Raw genomic sequence first — 26,089 nt, forward strand, 5'->3', positions numbered from 1 at the left:
AAATAGTAACAAAGTAGCCTCCCAAACACTAAATGAAAACAAACAGATAGAACAAAGATTTAAATTTTACCTAAAAAGAAAAGGGCTTGGATAAAGAATAAAAAAGAACTAGACAGTTAAAAATGTCCACAAAGGAGAGTTCTCCGGTGGTCCTGTGGTTAAGATTCCACCCTTCTGTACAGAAGGCACAGGTTCAATTCCTGGTCGAGGAACTAAGATATGCTATGCAGCCAAAAAAAAGGGGGGGAGGTGCTCCACAAAGGATTAAGTTGGATTTTTTTTTAAAGATCCCTCCAACTTTAGTTTACTGAAAAAGCCAGAGTCCATTAATCATTTAGGATGTCTGATAATACTTAAACAATTGCTTCCTAGTTATAGGAAGCAATATATATATATATGTATATATATATTGGTATGTGTATATATATAATATATATATATAATATATGTAAAAAGCAAAACTGTTTGCTTTTCTAGGGTACGCTATTTTTGAAATCTGAGATTGTCTCCACCTTCTAAGCAAACCTCCTTATGAAATCACAAAAACATTATTGAGAACATACACATTATACAGGGCTTCCCTGGTGGCCCAGTAGGTAAAGAATCCACCTACAATGCAGAAGGGGATTCGATCCCTAGGTTGGGAAATCCCCTGGAGGAGGGCATGGCAACCCACTCCAGTATTCTTGCCTGGAGAATCCCGTGGACAGAGGAGCCTGGGGGGCTACAGTCCATGGGGTCGCAGAATTGGGGTCGCAGAATTGGACACAGATTAGCAACTGAGCACACACGCACATACATTATCTAAGTATTCCTTTGGGAAGGGGAGGCTAGAGAAATGGGGAAAGGGCAACACAAAAGGCTAAAAAAATACCACCACTACTCCTTTATTCTCATTTACTGTCATTTAATTTGTTTGCTGGGAATACCTTAAAACCAAACAGTACAAAATATTATAAGAACACCTTTTCAACTGTCTGAAATTCAGTGTTATAAGGGGATTCACTAATAGAGACAATTTTTAGATAGTCATCAAACATACCAGATTTTGCTTCTTTTGCAACTCTTCTAAATATCCTAAAATGTCCTCATCTGCTACATCAAAGGCTGTCTGGCCCTACACAGAAAACAAAGGGTTGGTGATGATAAAAAGTTATCAATAAATTATGCCCTCAGTGATTCTCTATAAATCTACAGAAAGAATTAGGTAATTTTTTTTATAGTAGCTACAAAACATGGTACAAATGATTTGAAGTAGATAAATGAAAAATCCATGTGAGGAAGAAGCAACTGATATACATCCCCTTACTTATTTTGGTAACAGCTTTATTGATCTATAGTTCACATACAAGTCAACTATTTAAAGTATGCAATCCAATGGTTTTTAGTATATCCACGAGTATCACCACAACCAGTTTTAGAACATTTTCATCATCCTCAAAATAAATGACATACCCACTGCAATCTCCTCACCATTCCTCCTTGCTCGCCCAGTCTAAGGCAACCACTAACGTACTTAGATTCTTGTTACCTATTCTGGACATTTCATATGAAAGGAATCATACAGTATACAGTCCTTTGTGACTGGCTTCCTTTACTTAACATACTGTTTTCAAGGTTCTTCCATGTTGTAGTAAGTATCTACTTCATTCTTTTTTCAATTGCTGAATATTATTCCATTGTATTGTACACCATAGTCTGATAATTTATTCACCGGCTGATGGACATCTGCATCTGCTTTTGCTTTTCTGGTATATAATGAATAACACTGCTATGAACATTTGTATACAGGTTTTTGTGTGGACATCTGTTTTAATTTTTTTGGGTATAACAGCTACAAGCAGAATAACTGGGTCATGTAGTAACTCCAAGTTTGCCGTTTTGAAATCTTATTTCTATTTTACCACCATAAAAATTAATTAAATTCTTACTAGAATAATAAGATAAATATATGCATTTCAAATATACTTAAAAGTTCATCTAGCCACAGGTATGACTTAGTTTCAAAAATCAGTCCAGACAAACATCTGTCAATCTGTTTTTATTCACAGTGGGAAAGACAATTTTAAAGAGCTGGTGGCCAAAAATAATAAGGATTTTTCTTGTTGCCGGCTTTGTCCTTATAATAACCCTACTGGTACAAGTTTCCAGAACACCAGAAAGTTCATTGTTTAGAATATACTCTACCTTATACATTTGTAAAGTTTTAATTTATGAGTTTTTAAATATAATATCAATGGAAGAGCCTCATAAGTAGCGGGAAAAGACTTAATAATAAAAATGAATAAACAACTGACAATTATGAAAAGCTTAACACAATTATATAATGTATAGTATAAAATGTATAATATTTTAAAGACTAAAACTCTATTTTTAAAAGTTAAAATATTTAAGGTACATTTAAAAGGCCTACCACTTTGTTGACCATCTCCATATCACACAGATTGTCCACTAAAATCCGACATGCTTCTTCTTTACCCCAATGAGCTGCAGCATGAAGAGGTGTCCAGCCATCATAATCTTTAATATTAACATCATAGCCTGCCTGTATTAAAAGTCTAAACAAATTACAGTGAATTAGATAATCATTAAAATCTAGAAATGAGTGAATATAATCAACAGCTGTATACCATGCACTTAAACAAAAATTTGCAATATATTTCTTTTCATAGTTCAAAATTTCTCCTCCCCTCAACAAATTAACTAGGGCAAAAAAAAGTAATTCTCAGAAAACACTGAAATAGAGAATCCTGAGTTACTGCCATAATAATGAATTCAGTTTTGATCAATTCCTCATAATTATTCCTCTTAATGACTGTGTCTTATGGTTTGGTATGATATTGATTCTTATTAAGATGTTTCTAACTGAAATTTTCACAGGGAAGTCTATGATTTTTCAAAACTACTAGATCAATTTGTATGTTAAACTGATTTACTATAGGAAATGGCTTCCATATGATATATCATGTCAGGCTGAACACGTTCTCAAAATATACTGGGATTAAACAAACATTTGTAGTGTTATTGTTGCTTTCCAGTTAAGGAACTGGTTTATGAAAGCTTTCATGAACCTTTATGATCTACCACTGGAAATTTTCACAAGAAAATGACAATCTGTTAGAAACAAAACAAAGCAAAACAAGTATTCTGAGGGGTTGAGTCTATTTTCTGTAGCAGTAGAAAGCAGATATTCTAATCATCAACAAAGCTAGAAAACAGGAATACATTTTAATACAATGCAAAAAGTTACATAAATGTTAGTATGCCCTTCTAACTATATATTGACATCAACTTTTATTTAGAAATTAAGCTCATAGAGATCAAAGAATGGGTCTATAATTTGCACACAGCACAGCCCCACACACAAAGGCGAACACTAAATACCTCATAACTCAAATCTGGTTAACCTTTACCTTACTTTCCAAGATGTTGACCTTGAGAAGGGCTTCTTTTTACCTACAGGAGGTGGTAGTGATAGCTAACATATAATCATTTATTTATGTTTAAGAACTGATTTCCCTATTTCCTAACAATATCTAAAGAAGATGTTTCTATTTATGGCTCCATAGTGGAACCATCTTAAGAACTTGTTTAAAAAAAAAAAAAAAAAATTCCCCATCTCCACCCCAGTTCCACTGAATTAATCAGCATTTTGGGAGATGGGCCCTGTCAATCTGTGTTTTTAATAAGTCCTCCATATGACCTCACATCACTGCCTGTTATATGACTGCAGATCAACATTTAAGAGCCACTGATCTACAAAACAGGCTAGTAGATATAAGTCTGAAGCTTTAAGTTAAAAAAATATCGCCACTAATACATACATTATCAGATATTTTATTAATAGGGAAAAATAAAAAATATATCCACAATTAGGAAATATGAACTATAATAATGTTAAATACCCTGCGTGGTATTCTAAGTACTGGGGAGTCTGTGTGGAGAGAAAAGTAGAAACATTCCCCTCTCCCCGCTCCCAACTATAAGGCTCTCTATATACCAGGCCATGCAAGGGTACTCCAAAAATATAAGATGGTATTTATTATACTCAAGGAACTTCTAATGGAGGACAAAAGTCAAGTAAAACAACAATCAACCCTCACAGACACGTTTACGGTGAAGCTGCTTTAGAAGTACAGGGCTGAAAAGCCTAAAAGTCAGCTGAAAGGGGCTGTGTGTTTGCAGGGAGGGGATAAAGGGGGAGATGCTGACATCCGAAACAGATCTCTTCTATTTATTTTTGATTTCATATGTTCTTTCCTAAGTAATACACTCCCAAGTTTCAAAAATAAAAAAGAATAAATGACTATATAGGAAAGTCACTTTCCCATTGCTGACCTTTAGCCAACCAGCTTCCCCTCCCCATAGATAACCATACTACAATTTTTGATTAGATCCTTACAGAGAGATTTTAGGCATATATATAAACAGATACAACTTAAATTTAAAAAATAAATAAATAAACACAAATGAGGCACAGTTCTATCCTTGGGTTGACACTTAACACATCCTATTGCTCCTTTCATATATTAGGTAGTGTTTTAATCATTACAGAGTATTCTAGTGAAAGGATGCATCATAATCTAGGCAATCACCCACTCCAATCATAAACAACGCTGCTGGCACATACCTTATTTCCTAGGGGAGAGTAAGAATATCTGTAAAAAAAATTCCCAGAGGTAATGCTGCTAAACCAAAGGATAACTGTTACTTTGATAAAATTTGCTCAATAGTCATTTTTAGTTCTACCAATAACATAAGAGAGTGCTTTTTCCCAACTTTGTCGACACTGTGCCAAGCATTTTGATCTTTGCCAGTATGATAGATGGAAAATGATGATTCATTGCAGCTTTATCTGCAATTATTATGAATGAGGCTGAGCTTTTTTTCCCATAGACTGAAGAGCCTTGAACTGAGTCAAAGAATCAAAAGGAATTTACTTCTAAGTTGAAGAGATGGTGAATGAAGGTACCTAGACAGAAGTAAGAGTATGCTTTAAGACATCATGACAGAACTTAAAGAGGATATATATAGTTGGACTCATGAATGCCTGAGGATCAGTGGTAGCAGCTTAGCTTGACAGGGAAACCAATGGCCAGATGACTGATGGTCTTATGTGCTAGGCTGAAGAGTTTAAAATTCATCACAATTTCTAAGAATCTTAACGAAGGACATTAAGAGCCTATATAACTAAATTACAAATACCACTTGGAAGCAGTCTAGAAATCCATTTAATAGAGCAATCTGGTACTCATATATACATTCACAGAAACAAGAATTTTAAGAAACAAAATTATCTTCACCATATGTAATACTCTTTGATATTTTCAATTATTTTCTTTTAAATGCTGTTTGCAATTCACTAAGTGCATTTCATGACCCACACTAATGGGCCTTGAAAGTTTGGAAAAGTTTTGTACTAGGGAGAAACAGATGAGACAAGGAAACTAATTAAAGAGTTAAATGTACCATTCTAGGAGAAGGCTTAAGTTCCTGAAGTGAGCAGAGACTGAAATAGGAGGAATCTAGAATAACTGACCCATCACTGTTCTTACGGAAGAGAGGGAATAAGGACAGATTTATATTAGAGGCCCAGGTGGAACAAGCGCAACATAAAGGGTGCAGTAGATTTTGCTGAGGGCCAGTCTTATTAGCTTTTGCATACATATAACAAAAGTTACGCAATGAATTCTTTTTTTATACATAGTTGCCAACACCTTTGCATTGCATAAGAAAAAACCAAAACGCAAATTTGTTGTGACATAAAAGAGCTTTTCCTAAGAATATCTGTTGGTCAATAAGTAAGTCCCCCATATACAAACCTTTAAGTTTTGAACTTTCAAAGATGTGAACACATATTCACACGTCCAATCACAGAAGTTGGTTCACGTGCCTGGCGTACACCACCACGTGTGTGCGTCTACCACAGTGGTTGTGCTTTTGAGTACTTTACCATTCAGTACTGTATACAGTACAGTAGTACAGTACCTTTATTTCAAGCCTAGGATTCCAGGAGCAAGCGTAAAAGCAGCACTGATGTACCTGGTGCTGCCAAGAGGTACCAAGCAATAACAATGGAACAACAGTGACAGTAATTAGAGAGTGGAGTGAGGTGAAAAGATGGAACTGGAGGCCCAGAGAAAGGACGAAGAGAGACAAGAGGAAGAAGTTAACTGAAGAACAGAAGCGATTTACGACACAGGAAATGGCAAGGGGAGTTTCTTCATCTGAGGAGGCACAGAAAGCTTTTGAGTCACAGGACCCAAATGCAGAACAGGACAGGAAGGTTGCAGCAGCCTTTCAGAATGCCATCCAGTGCTACCGTGACATCTACGAGAAGAGAAAAAAGAGGTACTACCCAGACAACACTGGGTCATTTTTTCAAGAGGGTAGATAGAATTGAACCCAGCAAGGAACCAGAACCTGTGCCATCAACGTCAAACATGAGTGACACTGCAGCTTGTCCTCTGCTTCCTGTTGCTGATGATCCTTCAGCTCTACCATCTCCCACCATCTCTCCCTCCTCCAGTCAGCAACTCTTTCTGTCTGCTCATTCAATGCCCACCCTGTATGCCAGCTACTGTGTTGTAGTACTATACTTTTCAAGGTATTGTACTGTAAGATTAAACAAGTTTTCTTTATTTCTTGCTTGCCTTTATATATTATTTGTGTGAAAAGTATCATAAATCTATTAAGCACAATACTATATAACCAATTGTGTTAATTGGGTACCTAGGCTAACTCTGTTGGACTTACAAATTGGTGTTATGAATAAACTCTTGGAACAGAACTTGTTCATAGATAGGGGACTTACTGTATAGTCTAAGTTGCTTATGGTTTAATATTATGCTAATAGCTCTCTGAATTCCAGTGCTCACATAGTGAAAATCTTAAAAAAAAAACCAAAATCAGACAAATTATATGTAAGTAAATAATCAGTACGACTCTCAGAATTTGATAGTACATATTATATACAACATTGTTCTTAGTTTCTGTATCCAGAGCTCACCTATCTGAGAACCTCAAAGAGACTCTAATAATTTACCAGACCAGAAGGTAACACATAATGGTTGTCTGACACTTAAATTTTACTTATCAGAAAACTGCAATGGAAAAAAACAACAGGAGAATAATAAAAATTTGAGAATGAAAGAACTTCAGAAACAAAACAATAACATTCATTTAAGTAATTTTCAAAAACTGTTTCAAAATAACATTAGCAGGTATCTTAAAAAAGGAAAAATGAAACAAAGAAAACAAAGCAGAAAAACAACTGTGAGAAGCACAGAAAAACAACTGTGAGAAGCAATACTTACTTTAAAACTTCTGTATAGCCCTTGGCGGCTGCAACGTGAAGCGCTGTACCTCCAGATTTTGCATGCCGGACATCATTTATATGACCACTATTTAACCACTGTCTGGCATCTCTAAGCATTATTCGTTCCTCTTCTTTTCGAGCTGCTTCTATATCAACCCCTGATATGATAAAAATAACTTTTTATTTTTTTCTCTATAGAAAATGTTTTTGTTTGGAAATAAAATTATCTCAATCATTTTAAGTGAAAATTAAAAGTGATATTATATTTTTGAAAACTGGGCTGCCTAGAACACGCTGGTTAAAGAAATGCAGGAATACTGTAGATATTTTATTAGCATTTTTAACTGACTATTTAATTTCTGTCCTTACAATATTTTTTTGGCTTTTTTATTTAACCTTTTCTGCTTATTCCTTTTGTTTTTGAATATTTGAACATTCCCGAAGGTATATCTTCCTTTCGTCTAAAAAACAGATTTTTTTAACACAATCATATATATTTAAGTCTCAATTTTCTATCCACCTGCTTTGACTAGTTCTCTGAACTCTAGCCTAGTAGGCATAAATATTTATTAAAACACTTCAACTTGGAGGTCCTGTCTTCATGTAAAATTCAACAGGCCTTAAGACAGGTTATTTTTTAACCAACACAGTACACTGTTCATACCGTTAGTATCAGTTTTATAATTTTAATAATAAGTTATACAGATGTTTATTCATTTAAAAGCTTGAAGCATTGTGCTAGGTTGAGGTGATAAGGTGATAAGCATTGTGCTAGGTTGAGGGAATTCAGAATGGAATAGAACCTTCAAAGAGCTCAACATTCTAAGAAAAAAATTAAAAGAGAAAAGTTAATCCTGAAATTCTTCAGTAATCTCATGTTATCTTATGTTTTCAAATGCTGGCTATTTAAAAAACAGCACACATCACATCATTTACACTTTAGAAGATCATAAATTTTAAGAGTTTTTAAAAAGGTGAAGATACTGCTTTTTTATCTTCTATCCCTATCATCTGGATGGGTACCTGATCTAAAGTAAAAAGGATCAGTAAATGTTTACTAAATGAATACTGTTTAGTTGCTAAATTGTGTCCGACTCTTTTGCGACCTCAAGGACTGCAGTCTGCCAGGCTCCTCTGTCCATGGGATTCTCCAGGCAAGAATACTGGAGTGGGTTGCCAGTTCCTTCTCCTGGGCATCTTCCTGATCCAGGTTTTGAACTGAAGTCTCCTGCATTGGCAGGAGGGTTCATTACGCTGAGCCACCAGAGAAGCCTTAGGTTCCAACACCTGCCTAGAAACCTGGAGGTCATCCTTAATCCCTCCCTTTACCTTATCTCCAGCCCTCATCCAATTAGTTGGCAGATTGTGAGTTGCCATCTCCTAGAATGTCTTTGTAATGGCTCCTTGCTGCTGCTGCTAAGTCACTTCAGTTGTGTCTGACTCTGTGAGACCCCATGGATTGCAGCCCACCAGATTCTGCCGTCCCTGGGATTCTCCAGGCAAGAACACTGGAGTGGGTTGCCATTTTCTTCTCCAATGCATGAAAGTGAAAAAGTGAAAGTGAAGTCACTCAGTCATGTCCGACTCTTAGCGACCCCATGGACTGCAGCCTACCAGGCTCCTCCGTCCATAGGATTTGCCAGGCAAGAAGAGTACTGGAGTGGGGTGTCATTGCCTTATGCTATTTTAATTCATATCTTATGTCTCACACTTTGACGACTACAGCTGGCCCTTAATTCATTCACCTCAGTCCCTTCTGAGTCATTCCCCACATGATCACAAGACTGGTTTTTCGGTATTAAAATATGATCATCTCACTTTTCTATAAAAACCTGTCACTGATTGCTAAGCTCTTATAAGACAAAGCTCAAGCTCTTAAGTGTAGCATACAAAGCCATTTATGATTTGGTCTCAAGGCATTTTTAATCTCTAGTATTTCTCCTCTATCATCACCCAGTGCTCTAACCATCTGGGATCTTCACATAGGTCAAGTACATCACTTGCTTGTGCTACTGCGCAAGCTGTTATCCTCTACCTGGAATGTATCTTTATCTTGCTTGCTTTATTTATTCAAGACACAACTGAACTGTTGAACTGAAGCTCAATCTTAAAAAAGTAGGCAAAAATGGAAAAGTATTTTTAAAATCCCAAGATTACAGAAGTACCAGCTAAAGTCATCTTGAGATAATAACATCTAGAGATCTTATTACCACATATGAAAGAAACTAACAATAAGACTTTCCAAACTGACTTCATAAAACAATTATATGTATAATATAGAACAAATAAAACCTATTAGTTACAAAGCATCACCATTTCTATAAAAAATCAATTTTACATTATAAATTTCCTATCAAAAGATAACCAGCCCATCTTATTGAAGATGTCTTCTAATGTTATTCATAAAAGAAATTATAAGGCTGCAACTGTAATACATTAAGAATATTTCTACTAAAAGACTTTTCTCAGACTGATTTATTTTCTTATGCTTTTTTTTTTAACTATGTCTTTTAAAACATGAACCTATTTATTATCTTTATCCCTTTTCTCTTTACCATCTTAAACAGCCTAACTGTTACTATCTTTTATTATTCTAAATTTCCTCTGGACTTGAAATAAATAAATTATCTACTTTTTACTTCTGGATTTATCTAATTTCATGCTATCTTTATCTTATTACAAAGCAATTACCCTCTGTTGCCACCAAATTGTGCCTTTATATAAATTATATATAAAAACAACTCGTCTAAAATTTAAGTATATGTGAAGGGAAATTTCTTATGTTTAAGTAAATTCAGTTACCAAAAAACCTAACAACACTTTTCTTCCTTTTAAAATCTTTTAAAAAATACCAATGATTACAGCGATGGACAATTACGTATTTTTTAAACCTCATCAGACAATATAAATATATATATATAGAATATATATATATAGAGAGAACAATACTTGTTTTCTAATTCCAGTATTTTAACTAGGCTAGTAACCTTCAGACAGCCATAACTTCTTTCAATATTAGTATAATGAGTTAAGAACACAGACCTGAATCTACACTGCTTGGTTTCAATCCCTGATCTGCCACTTACTAGCTCTATCATCTTGAGCAAGACACAATCCACACTAACATTCAGTTTCTTTATTTGTGAGTTAGGAATAATCAAAGTAACTATCCACAATGTTGTTGTGAGGATTAAATTAATTAATATATGTGAAGTATTTAGAAGAGGAATAAGCAGTAAGGTGTTAATTATCATGATCAGTTCTAAAAGTCTATGATTCTGCTTCTCTTTTATTGCCTTGTGGACTAATAGGGAAAAGATCCTATAAAGCATTTTACTGGTCTTTAATTCACCTACTGGTCTTTAGTTTACCTATAATTGCAAAACTTTTAAACAATGAAAACAATGTATACTGAACTAAATGGGGTATGATATAATAAAGTGACTAGACTATTTACCATCTGTCAGTACTATTAAGAAATAATAAATGTTAGCTTATAAAAAAATGTTAGTCAATTCTCTTAGGTAAGAAAACATAAAACTGAATTGGAATTTGGTTAGAAAAGAGGTGCAAAAATTGACTTGTATTCCAAGCTAAATAAAGAAAATTACTTTAAAACATAAATTAGAAATACTTTCATCTACTATTCAATTCTTACTACTTTCAAAGGAAATTTACTTAAGCATGATTAGTTGTTAATCATGTATATCAGAACAAGAAACAAGAGCCAAAAGAATGATTAAAGAACTTTAAAATATTAAATAATAACTTTCATATCAGGATAAATAATTTGAGAAATCTTATCATTACTAGCGATATATTTAGGAGGCTCCTTTTATAAATTGTTCAACTCTACTGATAGATAGAGATGCCCCTATCTTTTTTCCTTTGGAATAAAATTATATTATATAAGTCATGTATTCCCATTTATTATTCCCATGAATAAATGAACATCAGGAAATATTTCTAGGAGACACTCCTAACAGAGTGCAGTGTGGTACTGTGATGAAGAGTGTGGGGCGCAAGGTATCTGCTACACTGTTTGGGACTGAACCACATACAGCACCACTTTCTACCTGTTTGACCTTGGGCAAATCTCTGAATCTCCTTTTCTCATCTATAAAATGCAGTGACAGCACTATTAACCTTGTAGAATTGCTCTAAGGATGAAATGAAATAATTCATGTAAAGTCTTCTGCTCAATAACTAGTGTTTAGATATTTAAAAAAGAGGTAGCTTTTATTTTTAGTATCAGTGCTTCACTTTCAGTTTCAGGGTCATATTATATATTATTTTCCAGAATTTCTCATCTATCATTTTTCTAGATTTACATTTTCCATCCTGACATTGCCTAGATTCCAACATGGCACTGAACACTGCCATTCAGATGTGCTTTAGCAACCACAAATTCAATACATCTCAAAACAAACTCATGCACGTTCTAAATTTTGTTCCTGCTTTGTTCCACCTTTTTGTGTGAATTCACCCAATAATCACATCTTAAACTGGAAATCTCAGGAGGCAAATTAGCTGGTCTCAATTCTTCCTTCAACTCCATATTCAATTACTCACCAAGCTGTTTTAATTTTACCTTAATATTTTCTGAAAACAACCCTGGATCTTTGCTCTCTTCCACCTTAAATATAATTACTTTGGCCTTACTGGTCTCTCACCTGGATTAAGTGAAGAGTCTTCCTCAGGGAAGGCATGCCAACATGTATTCCCCATTTGAGTTCATCCTCCAGATTACCACCAGCTTTATTACTAAACACCAAATCCAATCAGGTTAATTTCCTGCTGGGGATCTCTGTTGCATCTAATGCCTACAAAATAGATGTCCATCATCTGGCTCTAGTCTAATCTTTTCAAGTCTCAATCTCATACTATCTTGATTTTCTTACTCCCTTCCAACTCTAGTGAATTCTCTGCATTTGCTATGTTTCTGATCCCTTTTTTTTTTGCACTTGTTGATAACCCCTTCTGACATGCCTTTTTTGTCCATCATGCCTTTTCTCTGCCAAGCAAACTCCCTCTCAAATGTCCTCTCTCGCAAACCCTTCCTGCTTCAGTCACAGTCTTTCCTGTTCTCCCGCATCGTTCCGCTCCTGCCTATGTTTTGGCGCACAGCACTGTAAAGTTCTGTTTATGGAGCTGTCACTTCCACCACCCTGTGAGATCCTCAAGAGCAACGTTTGTTCCATTTTTTTGTTTAAATACCCAGCACTCAAAACAAAAGTGCTGGCACATTAATCAAAATTGAATGAATCATTACAACTAAAATCAGCCTTGCTAACGGTTTCCTTTATATAGAAAGAAACTAAAGACAAGAAGTTTTCAGTACATCTCCATGCCTTTCCCAGTTGCTATCTATCTGGGTACTAATCAGGGCAAGATGGACAGATAAGGTACTCTTTATTTCTAGGTTGTGGTGTTTTATACCCACTCTTCTGCTTTCTTCAAGTCTTGACTATCCCATTACTCCAAAATCGCACGCTTAGGACAGAACTGTTCGAAGCTCTTCTGCGCATTTCTCCAAGCTCTAGTTTATGACTACTGTTGTAACATGGACCTTGTTTCTTCTGGACTCCAGGTACCTTCAGCTACTTGTTACAATGCTTCAGCTCTATTTAAGCATTTAAATAGTTCCTCAGTTTTAGTGCCCAAGATTTGTTTTTTAAACAGCCAGAAGTGTGTGTGTGTTGAGTCATGTTCAACTCTTTGTGACTCCATGGATGATAGCCCACTAGGCTCTTCTGTCCATGGAATTTTCCAGGCAAGAGTACTATTTCCTACTCCAGGGGATTCTCTACCACAGGATTGAACCCGAGTCTCTCATGTCTCCTGCACTGGCAGGTGGATTCTTTACCACTGCGTCACCTGGGAAGCCCCAAAGCAACCAGGTAGTACTTATGAATTTTCCCAATCCCAAGAAATAAAAATTTCTTTTCACTTAGCTTCTATTTCTTTGCTTTTATTTAATGAACCACACTTCCGCAAGACTCGGCCCTCTCTAAACCAATACTCCATATCTTATACAACATAGTTCTTTTCTGATAATACTCATTCAATCACTGCCTAGACATAATACTACAGTGGAAATCACAGTAATGTATATACACGTTTTTTAAAAATGGAAGTAAAATATACTTAATAAAATTTACTATCTTAATAATCATTTTAAGTAGACAGTTCAGCAGTGTTAAGTACATTTACATTGTTGCTCAATCTTCAGAACACTTTTCATCTCGCAAAACTGAAACAGTGTGCTAATTAAACAACAAATCCCCATTCCCACCTCCTCCCAACTCCTGACAACCATCATTCCACTTTCTCTAGGATTTTCAGTACTTGAGGTACCTCATGTAAGTGAAATCAGACAGTAACTATCTTTTTGTGACTGCCTTATTTCACATAGCATAATGCTCTCAAGGTTCAACCAGGCTACAGCGTACGTCAGAATTTCCTTCTTAATGCTGAACAGTATTTCACTGTAAGTATATACTATATATTGTTTATTCACTCACCCATTGATGAACATTTGGTTTTCTTCCATCTTTTAGTTATTGTGAATAATGCTATAAACATGGGTGTATAAAAGTCTCTTTGAAACTTTCCTTTTAATTCTTTGGTTATGTGCCCACAAGAGGAATTGCTTTATATTTATTGAGATATAATTCACACAATTTAAAGTAAACAATTTAGTGGTTTTTAGTAAATCTGCAGAGTTGTGCAACCATTACCACAATTAGTTTTGGAACACTCATCACTCCTAAAAGAAATTCTATCCATAAGCAATCATCTATCACTATAAATTGACATCTCCCAAATGCATATCTCTAGCTTGTACCTCTCTCTACTAACATATTCAACTGCCTGGATATCTAGCAGGCAAAACAAACTTAACATGTCTAAAAAACGAAGCCCTGAACCTTTCCATATAAAACTTACTTTTTCCACAATATTCACATCTCTCATAAAAACTTCATCCATCTAGTTGCTCAAACCAAACCTTAGAATCTTCCCTGCCTTCTTCTTACATGCCCTACTTTTAATCATGCGACGATCTTCTTGGTCAAATCTTCACAATATATGTAAAACCCACACTTTTCTCCTCCCTTTGTCTACTACCACCCTACTTCTCCCCTTGCCGTTCCCGTAATGCTGCCCTTACCTTGCTACAATCCATTCTCAACACAGCAGCCCCAGAGACCCTTTCTACAATAAATCAGATCATGTCACTCTTCTAATCTCAGTCTCTCCACTGACCCCCAATTTCACTCAGATTAAAAGCTAAAATCCTTCCAATGGCCCACATGGCCTTGAGTGATGTGGTCCACTGCTCCTTCTGGGACCTCATCTCCTTCCAGCCTCTTCCATGTTCTGTCTGCTTCAGTCACACGAGTCTCACTCACTGCTCCTCTGAAAGCATCAGGCGTCCTCCCATCCGCGAATTCACTGCTCCCACGGTATGCAGTGTTCTTTCCCCAGACCTGTATGATTCACTCCATCGCCTGGAGAAGATCTTAGCTTAAATGCATCCTTATCAGTGAGGACTTCTTGACCGTTCTATTTATTTGTGTCCTGTTCACCCCGTACACTTCCTTTCTTCTCTGTCTGTTTTACTTATCTCCAAAGTTTTTATTGACAGGTAACTTTATGCCTGATCCTACCACTTACAATGTACTTCTTTCAACTTGAAAAATATTAAAAAGATGTAAAGTTAAGAATCATACACTTGTTCAAGTAGAACCTTACTGCACATATTATTAAGTAAACTGATTTTTTTCACACTCAAATTATAACTGTCCTTCAATGTCAACAATTATTTATTGAAAAAGTATTGTACTTTACACAAGACAGTTTTAAACATGCTTTCCGTTTAGGCTGGTTTACACTACCTTGCCGATTAACTTCATTCTGCAGTAGCTCTTCCATTGCCTCCTCCTCAGCGATATCTAAAGGTGTGTCTCCTTCACTGTTGACAGCTCCTACATGTGCTCCCTGACCAATCAAAAACCTGCAGAATTAAAGGGAAGAGAGTTAAGCAATGATGGTATCATTGAAATAAGACTAAATGAACAGCTAATGAGGTAAGCTTCTATGCAAGAGCAGCAGTAAAAACAAAGGAAAGCATAGGCATTATGTAAGCTTTAAGAAACTACCATAAAGCATGCTTTCTTTTCTTTTTAAAATTTCATTTTCCTAATTTTTCTTAAGGAATACACTAATACAATACTAATACAAACACATATTAATATTGTACAAATACTAATGCAAAAATGTCATTAAAATATCACAAATATTGTAAAACAATTATGAAATCTTTCATAGGATTATTTCAGACTGTCTCCATTAAGATTTTTCATTATCTCCATATTGACTAGTTCCCTAACTGATCTTCACACTCCCAGTCTCATGCCATAATCAAAAGTTCCTAACCCGAGACTCATGAATATAATGCAGAAAGTCATTCAGCTGGTACAGATATCTTAAAATACTGTTCATGCTCATCACTATTTTGAAATTAAGGTAATGAGCAGATCAATTAGGAGGTCTTTTTAATGTGTTACTGAAGAAGAATACACATAATGTGCACTATTTTATTTTATGCATCTGAAATACAATACTAAGAAGAGATTCACATGCTTCATCACACCTGCCAAAGGGATCAAGGGATCCAGATGGTTATGAATCTCTTTCACTAAACAAACTGCATATCTTCCAGAATCATTTATTTGACATGACTGGAGTCAATTTTCAATTAAAGATTCTCGGAATGCTTGTCCATGCTAGGAGAAAACACACATGGCCCTTATTGATCTGGTTTTATCTTCTTTTCAGTCTCGTACTCTTCTTTCCACATTTTAGATTCCAATAATATGAAACTGTTTGTAGTTCCAGACTAAACCATGTTCTTTTGGCATCCGTGATTTTACTTTTCTTTATGTAAAGAATGGTTCTTTTTTTCTCATATCCCTAAATCAATCTACCCTTATTTGTTTTTATAGGCTACATAACAATATATGCATTATAAAAACAGTGAATAAGAAAAAAAAAGCCCACAGAGTTTTTTAAAAAGAAAAAACTCTATACCTCTTTTATTGTCATGTTCCCTCTCAGAGATAAACACAATCAATAGCACGGCAAGGATCCTTCCAGTTCAGTTCAGTTCAGTCACTCAGTCATGTCCGACTCTTTGCGACCCCATGAATTGCAGCATGCCAGGCCTCCCTGTGCATCACCAACTCCCGGAGTTCACTGAGACTCACATCCATCGAATCAGTGATGCCATCCAGCCATCTCATCCTCTGTCGTCCCCTTCTCCTCCTGCCCCCAATCCCTCCCAGCATCAGAGTCTTTTCCAATGAGTCAACTCTTTGCATGAGGTGGCCAAAATGTTGGAGTTTCAGCTTTAGCATCACTCCTTCCAAAGAACACCAAGGACTGATCTCCTTTAGAATGGACAGGTTGGATCTCCTTGCAGTCCAAGGGACTCTCAAGAGTCTTCTCCAACACCACAGTTCAAAAGCATCAATTCTTCGGTGCTCAGCTTTCTTCACAGTCCAACTCTCACATCCATACATGACTACTGGAAAAACCATAGCCTTGACTAGACAGACCTCTGTTGGCAAAGTAATGTCTCTGCTTTTGAATATGCTATCTAGGTTGGTCATAACTTTCCTTCCAAGGAGTAAGCGTCTTTTAATTTCATGGCTGCAGTCACCATCTGCAGTTTTCTGTAAATTTATATGTTTGTATATAAACAAATATACATAGTTACTTTTGAGGTTCTTTTTGTAAAACAAAATTAATGGGACTACTTTAAATGCACTAGAATGCAACACTTGCCTTTTAATAGCTGAAAAATATTTCACGATATGACTGGATCAATTTTTTTAATACTATCCTGCTAATGGATGTGTTCTTAAATGGACATTTGACATTATCAATCTTTAAAATTTTTCTCAATGTGATGAGAATAAAACACCTTATCATCATTTTATTTCCTGACTACACAGGAGGTTGAAAATATCTGGTTATGTTTACTAGCTTTGGATTTTCTCCTTTTGTGAACTTTCCATTTACATTTTCACTTTTATTTTTAACGTCTGCATTAATTCAACAAACACTTAACGGATGTTACAGATTGAGTGACTTTGTATTCCTCCAAAATTCATGTTGAAACCCCAAACTACCAACGTCATGCCATTAGGAGACAGGATTTGGGAAAGGAAATTTAGGTACAGATCAGATCATGAGGTTGGAGAATCCATGATGAGATTAATATATTTAAAGAAAATAATAGAGCTCACTGTCTCTCTACATTTGAGTACACAGCAAGATGGCAGCCGCCTCCAAGCCAGGAACGGAGCCCTCCCAAGACACAGAATTGTGTGTCTTAAACTCTCTAGTCTCCAGAACTGTGAGAAACAAATGGCTGCCATTTAAGCCTCCTAGTTTATAGTATTTTTCTTATAGCAGTCAAAGCTAAGACAAGTGTCTACTATGTATTGAGCACTCTGTTACATGTCAGAATATAATAGCAAACAAAAACAGATGCAGAGCTTCCCCTCAATGATTTTATAATCTAGAAAGAGAGCTAGATTATTTATCTAAATTAATGTAAAACTTTGATGCCTTATGACAGAGACTTTTATCTCTATAAGTGAATTAATAGAATTTTGATTTAGTAAGGTCAGGAAAGGATTCCCTGAAGAATATACAGGTACTAGCAGCAAACGTAACGGAAGGAGTGTGTGTGCCAGGACCAAAACCCTGTGACAGGAAACGTGTATAACTAGACAAGTGCTTATGTGCGTGTTAAGTGGCCTCAGCAGTGTTTGACTCTGCAACCCTATGGACTATGGCTAGACAAGGGCCTGGTTCATTTTCCTGGGAGTAACTGAAAAAGAATTAATCAATCTCTACATAGTTTCTGTCATGTACACCCCGAAGTTAGTGTTTATTCTGTAAGATCCTTAAATGATCATTTATGTGTTTCAAAAAGATCACTTTGTGCAGTATGGAAAACAAATAGAATGGAGAAAGAAAGCAGGCACACCAGCTAATGAGCTACTGCATCAGAAGAGAAAAATTATGTTGGAAGTTTGAATTTGATGGAGGAAATGGATAAATTTCAGAGATATCTAGGAGATCCTAAAGATCAGCTAGATATAAGCAAGGGCGAGGTAGGTATCTATGATAAACTGAAGTTTTTAATTTGTATGGATGTCTATACTAATTAATGATTCACAAAAAACTAAGTTATTCCCTACTTCTAATAGACATGTTGCAAGTATATTGTCACTACATTTACATTACACTACATTTACTATATGGTCACTACATTAAAAAAATATTTCTGACAGTATTCTGTTATGAGTGAAGTTTAAAGGTTATATGAAGTCAGGTCTGTCAACTTTTTGGTTTAAGAAGGATTTTCCCAACTAGGTATGAATATGTATGTGGAGATATAACTTTTATAAGACAGAAAGAAAGAGAAAGAGAGAAGAAGGAAATTATACCATAAAGTTAACAGAGGTAACATTAGGAGGGTTTTGCTTTGTTTTTTCATCCATGCCTCACGGCACCTGGGATCTCAGTTCCCCAACCAGGGATTGAACTCGCACCCTCAGCACTGGAAGTGTGGAGTCTTAACCACTGGACCACCAGGGAAGTCCTGCATTAGGAGAGATTTGTATTAGTGGGGATTTTTCAGAGGTGGTGGGGAGGGAGTGGCATTTGTTATCCTAGTTTTCGGCAGCAAGTTCATTTTGTGTATGTATATCAGACCACAAGAGTGGCTACCATGCCATTTTGCAGCCTGGTATTTTTAGACTTAATAACATGTTATAAACATTTCTCCTTATATGAAGTAATGTTTCATTTTTATGATGTTCACAGGACGTCTACAAACAGAAGTCACATGTGAATTGAAGCAACTTTTTCTGTTGCACAGTCTTTAAAGTCATAATATAAAAGAAATGAATAACATATACATACTATCGTGTGTAAAACAGGTAACGAGCAGGAAACTGCTGTATAACAGGGAGCACAGCTTGGTGCTTGTGATGATCTAGAGGGGTGGGTTGGGGGGCGGATATAAATATATGTGAAAGTGAAGTTGCTCAGTCGTGTCTGACTCTTTGTGACCCCATGGATTGTAGCCCATGGAATTTTCCAGACAAGTGTACTGGAGTGGGTTGCCATTTCCTTCTCCAGGGGATCTTCCTGACCCAGGGATCAAACCCAGGTATCCCGCAATGCAGGCAGATTCTCTGAGCCACCAGGGAAGCCCATAAATAAACATATATATATATATATATAATTATGGCTGATTGGTGTTGATGTATGGCAGAGATCATCACAACAATGTAAAGCAATTATCCTCCAATAAAAAAAGAAAAGTACTGAAGAATATTTATGTACTATAAATGAATAAATCTGGAGGGGAAAAAAAAGATATTAGTGCAATAGTAACTACTATGCTCCAGGAGAGTAGGTAAGCATTCTGCTGCGCAAAATCTCAATCAATCAGATATTTAAATAAAACCACTTATATTTTGCTTGTATGCGTGTTAAGTTGCTTCAGCTCTGTCCAACTCTTTGTGACCCTATGGACTGTAGCCTGCCAGGCTCCTCTGTCCATGTGATTCTCCAGGCAAGAATACTGGAGTGGGTTGCCATTTCTTACTCCAGGGGATCTTCCGGACCCAGAGATCAAACCTGTGTCTCCTGTGACTCCTGCATTGCAGGTGGATTCTTTATAGTTGAGCCACCTATATTTAGCCTAGGTATTAAAAATCATTCATAAGATGTAAAGACAGAATAAAAGGAAGACACTCAGAGTGGCTGCAGTGCTTGCAGCAGAGGGAAGCAGAGTCTCAAGGAGATACCAGCTCAAAGCCAAAAAAGAGTCGATCTAAAATTTATATAAACAGGAAGGATGTTAAGGGAAACTAACAAGAGTAAAGCTCTGAAAACTGCTGGCAGGAAGTAGGCCCTGGAGCAATCCCTAAGCCAAAAGTTTAGGTATAAATATGTATGCATACAATTCACAAATCTCTCTAGCACTCTCAAACTACTATTTGCAAATGTAAATTTTAAAAGAGATATGTCAATCAATAAATAAACCTCATGGCATTTTTATTTATTACCATGAATAATCTGAAAAAATCATTCAAAGATTGGTTTGGTGAGGAAAAAAAGCATAAACATTTAAATTCTGCAGACTTCGGGTGTGATTCCCACTTTAGTTTCTTAACAGCTGTGTGATATTCATTAACTTAAAACATTTGAAACCTAGTTTATAGATAACTTACAGGGTTGCATTATGTTTAAATGAGTTGATGTCTAAAAATAAAAGTTAAAATTCTATCTTTTATCACATCATGAGAAATCATCACATTCAGAAAGCAATGTTTAAGATAATTTATGAAACAAAATAATGGCGATCTGGAATACCAGAAATTCACTTTGTGGGACCCTTGGAGATACTGAAAACAAACAGCTAGATTTCCTTCAGAACAAAAAAGGCTGGGTATTATAAGCAGCTCATGGGACTCCTGATTAGGAAAACACACTATATTTAAGATTTCTTGAGGGGGAAAAACAACAACAACAACAAAGATTTCACATAGGAGTCCCAAAGTGGAAGTCAGAATACTAGGCTGTTTCTCAGACAGGTGACTTTTTAGAACACTTCGGGGTTTAAAAAAGAGGGAGGGGGCAGGCTTGCTCAGTCATCTTTCTGCGACCCCATGGACTGTAGCCTGCCAGGCTCCTCTGTCCATGGGGACTCTCCAGGCAAGAGAGTCATTTCCTCCTCCAGGGGATCTTTCCAACCCAGGGATCGAACCCACATTACCAGCGGACGCTTTACTGCCTGAGCCACAGGGAAACCCAGGAGATGCCACCTATTGAATGATTAAAATCATTATATATTATTGGAGTGAAAAACGGTGGATTCACAGCTAGGTTTACTGAGATTTATGCTAATCTAACAGTTGTAAGTCAATAAATAATTTTGGATAATTAATAAACCTCAAAATCAAGATATGATCCAAAGTATATAAAATTACTGCTTATGCGTTAATCTAAAAATCTAATAAAAGGTGTAAAATTGTTAATCAAGTTACTGTATGCAACTTGGATGTGGTATATTAGATGGGTAGGATTCTATCTTGGTTAGAATGATTCGGTGTCAACTGAATTTGAACCACAAATTTGATGGATTCTATTAATTATCTTGGATTCTGAGTTTTGTCAAAAGCCAAACTACAGAAGAGACTGCTTGATAAAGGGAAATAGTTCGTTTTAAAAGTCTATCTTTAAATTAGAAGCTAATGAAAACACAGTGATTAGAGACAGAAATTTCATCAGCAAGAACTGAATAACGTACATTGTTATTTACTGGAGAAAAACTAGTATCAAGAGGTTGTTTTAACCAATACATAGATTTTTCATGTATTCAATCCATGAATTTTTTAAAAATCGAAATGTCAGTGTAGCCTAAAGAAAAAAGTTCTGTTACACAGATGAACTCAAGGTCATTACGGTAAGCAAAATAAACTAGTCACAAAAAGCCAAACGCTGTATGATTCCACTCATATAAAATGTCTAAAGTTATCAAAATCATAAAAATAGCAGAGAGGAAGACAGTTATCAAGGAACTAGGGGAGTGAGGAGGGGAAATTAGTGTTTACCAGGTAGAGTTTTAGTACTGCAAGATGAAAAAGTCTATCGCGATTTGTAGCAAAAAAAATATGAATATACCTCCACTCCAGTACTCTTGCCTGGAAAATCCCATGGATGGAGGAGCCTGGTAGGCTGCCATCTATGGGGTCGCACAGAGTCTGACACGACTGAAGTGACTTAGCAGCAGCATTATTAAAATTCAATATTACGTTTCTATCACAATTAAAAGAAACAAAAAAGTCAGAAAACCACTTAAATAATTTTCTTGAAAATTCAAATGAATCGCTCAAAACCATCCAATGAGACAGAAATTATGAAAATTAAGCTACCTGAACTTTTCAAAGATGGTAAGTAGAACATTAACTTCAAAAATAAATGGCATTTACTTTTTAAGTCTCTGAGCAACATCATAAAATAAGTATAAATAACCTTATGCATCTTCAGTGGGAATGTACTCTGCTATCTCATATTTAAAGTTCTTTATCATAATAAAAAATAGCTGAAAATAATTGTAACAATAAGAATCCAAACAAAAGTTATGACCTGGGACTTCTGAAAGTTTTTTTTAAATTAACAGTTCTTTCCTTCCGCACTTGACAAATGTTGTGCCACGTCTTTCTGGTCTCCATGTCTCTGAAGAGATGTCTGTTTTAGTTCAATCCTCCCCGCCCCTATCTTAATTTCTCATTGCTTCGAATTTTTGTCTTTAGCTTTCAGAACTGAAAGGTTTATCCTGTTTCAAATTTGCTAAACTTCTTGAATCTGTAGGTTTATACTTTTGCCAAGTTTAAGTAAGTTTTTAGCTATTATTTATTATTTCTTTAAACACTTCTCCAGCCATGCCCTCTCTCTTCTTCTGCGACTCCAAAGGCATAAATGTGAGCTCTCTGGTATAGTCCCACTGGCCCTTGAGGCTCTGTTCATTTAATTTTAGTCTAGTTTCTCTCTGTTGCCCATCTTGGTCATTTCTATTGTTCTGTTTTTCGGTTCACCAATTCTTTCTTCTATCCCCTCCATTCTGCCTTTAAGCCTATCTGTTATTTATTTCAGTTATTATATTTTTTCAATTCCAAAATTTCCATCTGATTCTTCATCTTATATTTCTTTGCAGACTTTTTTTGGCTGCAACTTTTTTTCATTTGTTTCAAGCATACTTGTAATTGCTTGTTGAAGCATTTTTGTGATAGATGCTCTTACAATCTTTGTCAAATAATTTTAAGATTAATATCTCAGTAATCTCAATGCTGGTCTCCATTGTCTTTTTCATTCAATTAGAGATTTTCCTTTGTATGACAATTAATTTTCATTTAAAATCTGGACACTTTGAGCACTATAAGACTCCAGATCATGCTTAAATCTTATATGTTTGCTGATGTTTTTAGCCCTGCTCTAGCAGAAAAGATGGGAAGGGGCTATCTCATTATTACAAAGTAGGTAGGGGTAGAAGTTCAGCCTCCATTGAAACTAGAGATGGAGCAACTCCCTGTCACCTCTGGTTCCCCAAGCCTTCACTGATACCTTCCTGGCTGAGGAGGAGTGGGTGTCTCACTATGATGCCCTATGCGGCTCCCACTGACACCACAAGGGGACAGTTAGGCCTCTTTCTTGACGGGCAATGGTGGAAGTATAACCTCTCTACCACACCTCTTCTGACTTCACCTACGTGGGGAGGTAGAGGTGCTCCTTTTTACTACCAGGTGGGGGTGTAAGTCCAGGCTTCCCACATGGTCTCCAGTGCAAATTAGGGAAGGGCGAGTTAACCATCTGATGAGGATGAAAGTCTCAGCGGGCTCTGTAGCTCACCTAATCTGACATGACAACAGGGGGTACTAGGGCACCTTGTGCCAGCCTGGTAATGTTGGAAGTCTATGTTTCCTGCTTGGCCTGTGCTAGTGAGGGTGTGTGTGGGAACTGGATTTTCTTGCAGTATTTGGTGGAGTAAAGAGTAGGTTATTTTTTTTTTTTTTAAGGTTTTAGGGTGTCTCTCTCCTAGTACTTGGCTAAAAGGGTTACGCTTTGTTGGGGCTCTCTCTGAAGGCAGTGTGCAGCCACCACTGTTTCTGAGTTAAGTTTCCTCAGTGTGGAAACTGTTATCAGTTTTGAAGTGTGGTACACTGAGACAAAGAGAAAAGCCAAAAACTCACTCCTGCGTCACTCCTTGAATCCTGAGATCCTAAGTTGTTCTGACTTCTTTCCACTTTTCAGAATCTTTGTTATCTTATATATAATGTGCAGGGTTTTTAGTTGTACTTAGCAGGAAGAATAGGGAAAAGCATATATATTCTGTTTTCCCATACACAGAAATTCTCATTTTTAACTGTCAGGAAATTAAAATGTTTATAACATTATCAATTTCAATCTTAAAAAAAAATCAATTTGTCAAAATCCCTCAGGTGAAAGTATTATTTTTATATGTAAATCATGTTATTAGTCCAATAACATGGACGGCATCACTGACTCGATGGACGTGAGTCTGAGTGAACTCCAGGAGCTGGTGATGGACAGGGAGGCCTGGCGTGCTGCGATTCATGGGGTCGCAAAGAGTCGGACATGACTGAGTGACTGAATTGAACTGAACTGAACATGGATTAATGTGGTCCTGATACCTTGACAAATACCTGACTGAATTTCTGACATCATGGTTTCAGTTATGTTCTAGATACAATAGCGAAGACCAGGCTAATACATGTGAGAGAAATGTATTTATTGTGAAAGTGGGCTGTTTTCCAACTGTCTAGGCACCTGGATAAAAACAAATTCAAAATGTGTGCAAGTATTTACATTCCTCTCTTCTCTTTGCAGAGTACCTTTAAATATAGGAAATTCTGAAGGTTCTGTCTTCACTATTTATTTAATTATTCCCCAGAGCAGTGACGATACGTCTTTAAAGATGCATACTTGTTTATTAAGATCAATTACGTGCACTGCTGTCCTACTTTATTACTGCATCTTCCAATTCCCAGAGGCAAAAATCCTACTTATTGCATAATAATTCTAAGATGTAAATTCCCCCAGATTTTAATATTGCTAAAATCTACAATCAATGGAACTTACAATCATACATACAATGTATAACAACGTGGCCGTCTTTATCTGTCTTTATGTAACCCAGTCATAGCTATTCCTACTGTTTTCACTTCAACTGATTTATGTGCACTGATACCTTTAATACCTTACTTACTGAGCTTAATTATTAACTTAAAAAATACCTTCCTGGATGGTGTTTGACATTTTTTGTTGACACCGTGTAGTAAGGTCAAGAAAGCACCACCAACAAAACCTGCATGATACTATTAATGTCAGTGGCTTAGAAGAAAATCCCAAAGGCAACAAGAAAATATTCTTTGGCAATGCTGCATCCATGACACTGCAACTGCATAAAGAATGATACTGTGTGGGGAAAAAAACATCTCAAGGTGCTTAAAAACAAAAACCATACACACTGTGTTATAATTTTTTTTTAACCTTTTAAGTTGGTATATAAAATAATTATAGTCTGTTACAACAATGGAATCAGATTTGATGAAATTCAGTATACGCATTATAAACATACCCCAAAAAGTCCTGGCTTCTTATTGCATCTTTGCAATTGGCATCTCAAACTAGGCCTTTTTTTTTTTTTTTTAAACTTTACAGAATTGTATTAGTTTTGCCAAATATCAAAATGAATCCGCCACAGGTATACATGTGTTCCCCATCCTGAACCCTTCTCCCTCCTCCTTCCCCATACCATCCCTCTGGGTCGTCCCAGTGCTCTAGCCCCAAGCATCCAGTATCATGCATCGATCCTTGACTGGCATCTCATTTCATACATGATATTTTACATGTTTCAATGCCATTCTCCCAAATCTTCCCACCCTCTCCCTCTCCCACAGAGTCCATAAGAATGTTCTATACATCAGTGTCTCTTTTGCTGTCTCATACACAGGGTTATTGTTACCATCTTTCTAAATTCCATATATATGCGTTAGTATACTGTATTGGTGTTTTTCCTTCTGGCTTACTTCACTCTGTATAATAGGCTCCAGTTTCATCTACCTCATTAGAACTGATTCAAAGGTATTCTTTTTAATG

General features: G+C 36.1%; 1 protein-coding gene across 4 annotated transcripts in view; it reads right to left on the minus strand.

Moving 5' to 3' along the window:
• PPP1R12A (protein phosphatase 1, regulatory subunit 12A) overlaps positions 1–26,089 on the minus strand; it is a 168,498-nt gene that overhangs the window by 61,240 nt on the left and 81,169 nt on the right. For all 4 annotated transcript variants that reach the window (XM_010832011.1, XM_010832012.1, XM_010832013.1 and 1 more), the window contains exons 3-6: positions 15,217–15,335; positions 7,317–7,476; positions 2,414–2,558; positions 1,043–1,117 (exon numbers count right to left, since the gene is read on the minus strand). In XM_010832011.1, the coding sequence (XP_010830313.1) occupies positions 1,043–1,117; positions 2,414–2,558; positions 7,317–7,476; positions 15,217–15,335 (499 nt within the window). The remainder of the gene's footprint in view (positions 1–1,042; positions 1,118–2,413; positions 2,559–7,316; positions 7,477–15,216; positions 15,336–26,089) is intronic.

The sequence above is a fragment of the Bison bison genome, unplaced genomic scaffold, assembly GCF_000754665.1.
Source record: "Bison bison bison isolate TAMUID 2011002044 unplaced genomic scaffold, Bison_UMD1.0 scf7180017864535, whole genome shotgun sequence".
Classification (NCBI taxonomy): Eukaryota; Metazoa; Chordata; class Mammalia; order Artiodactyla; family Bovidae; genus Bison; species Bison bison.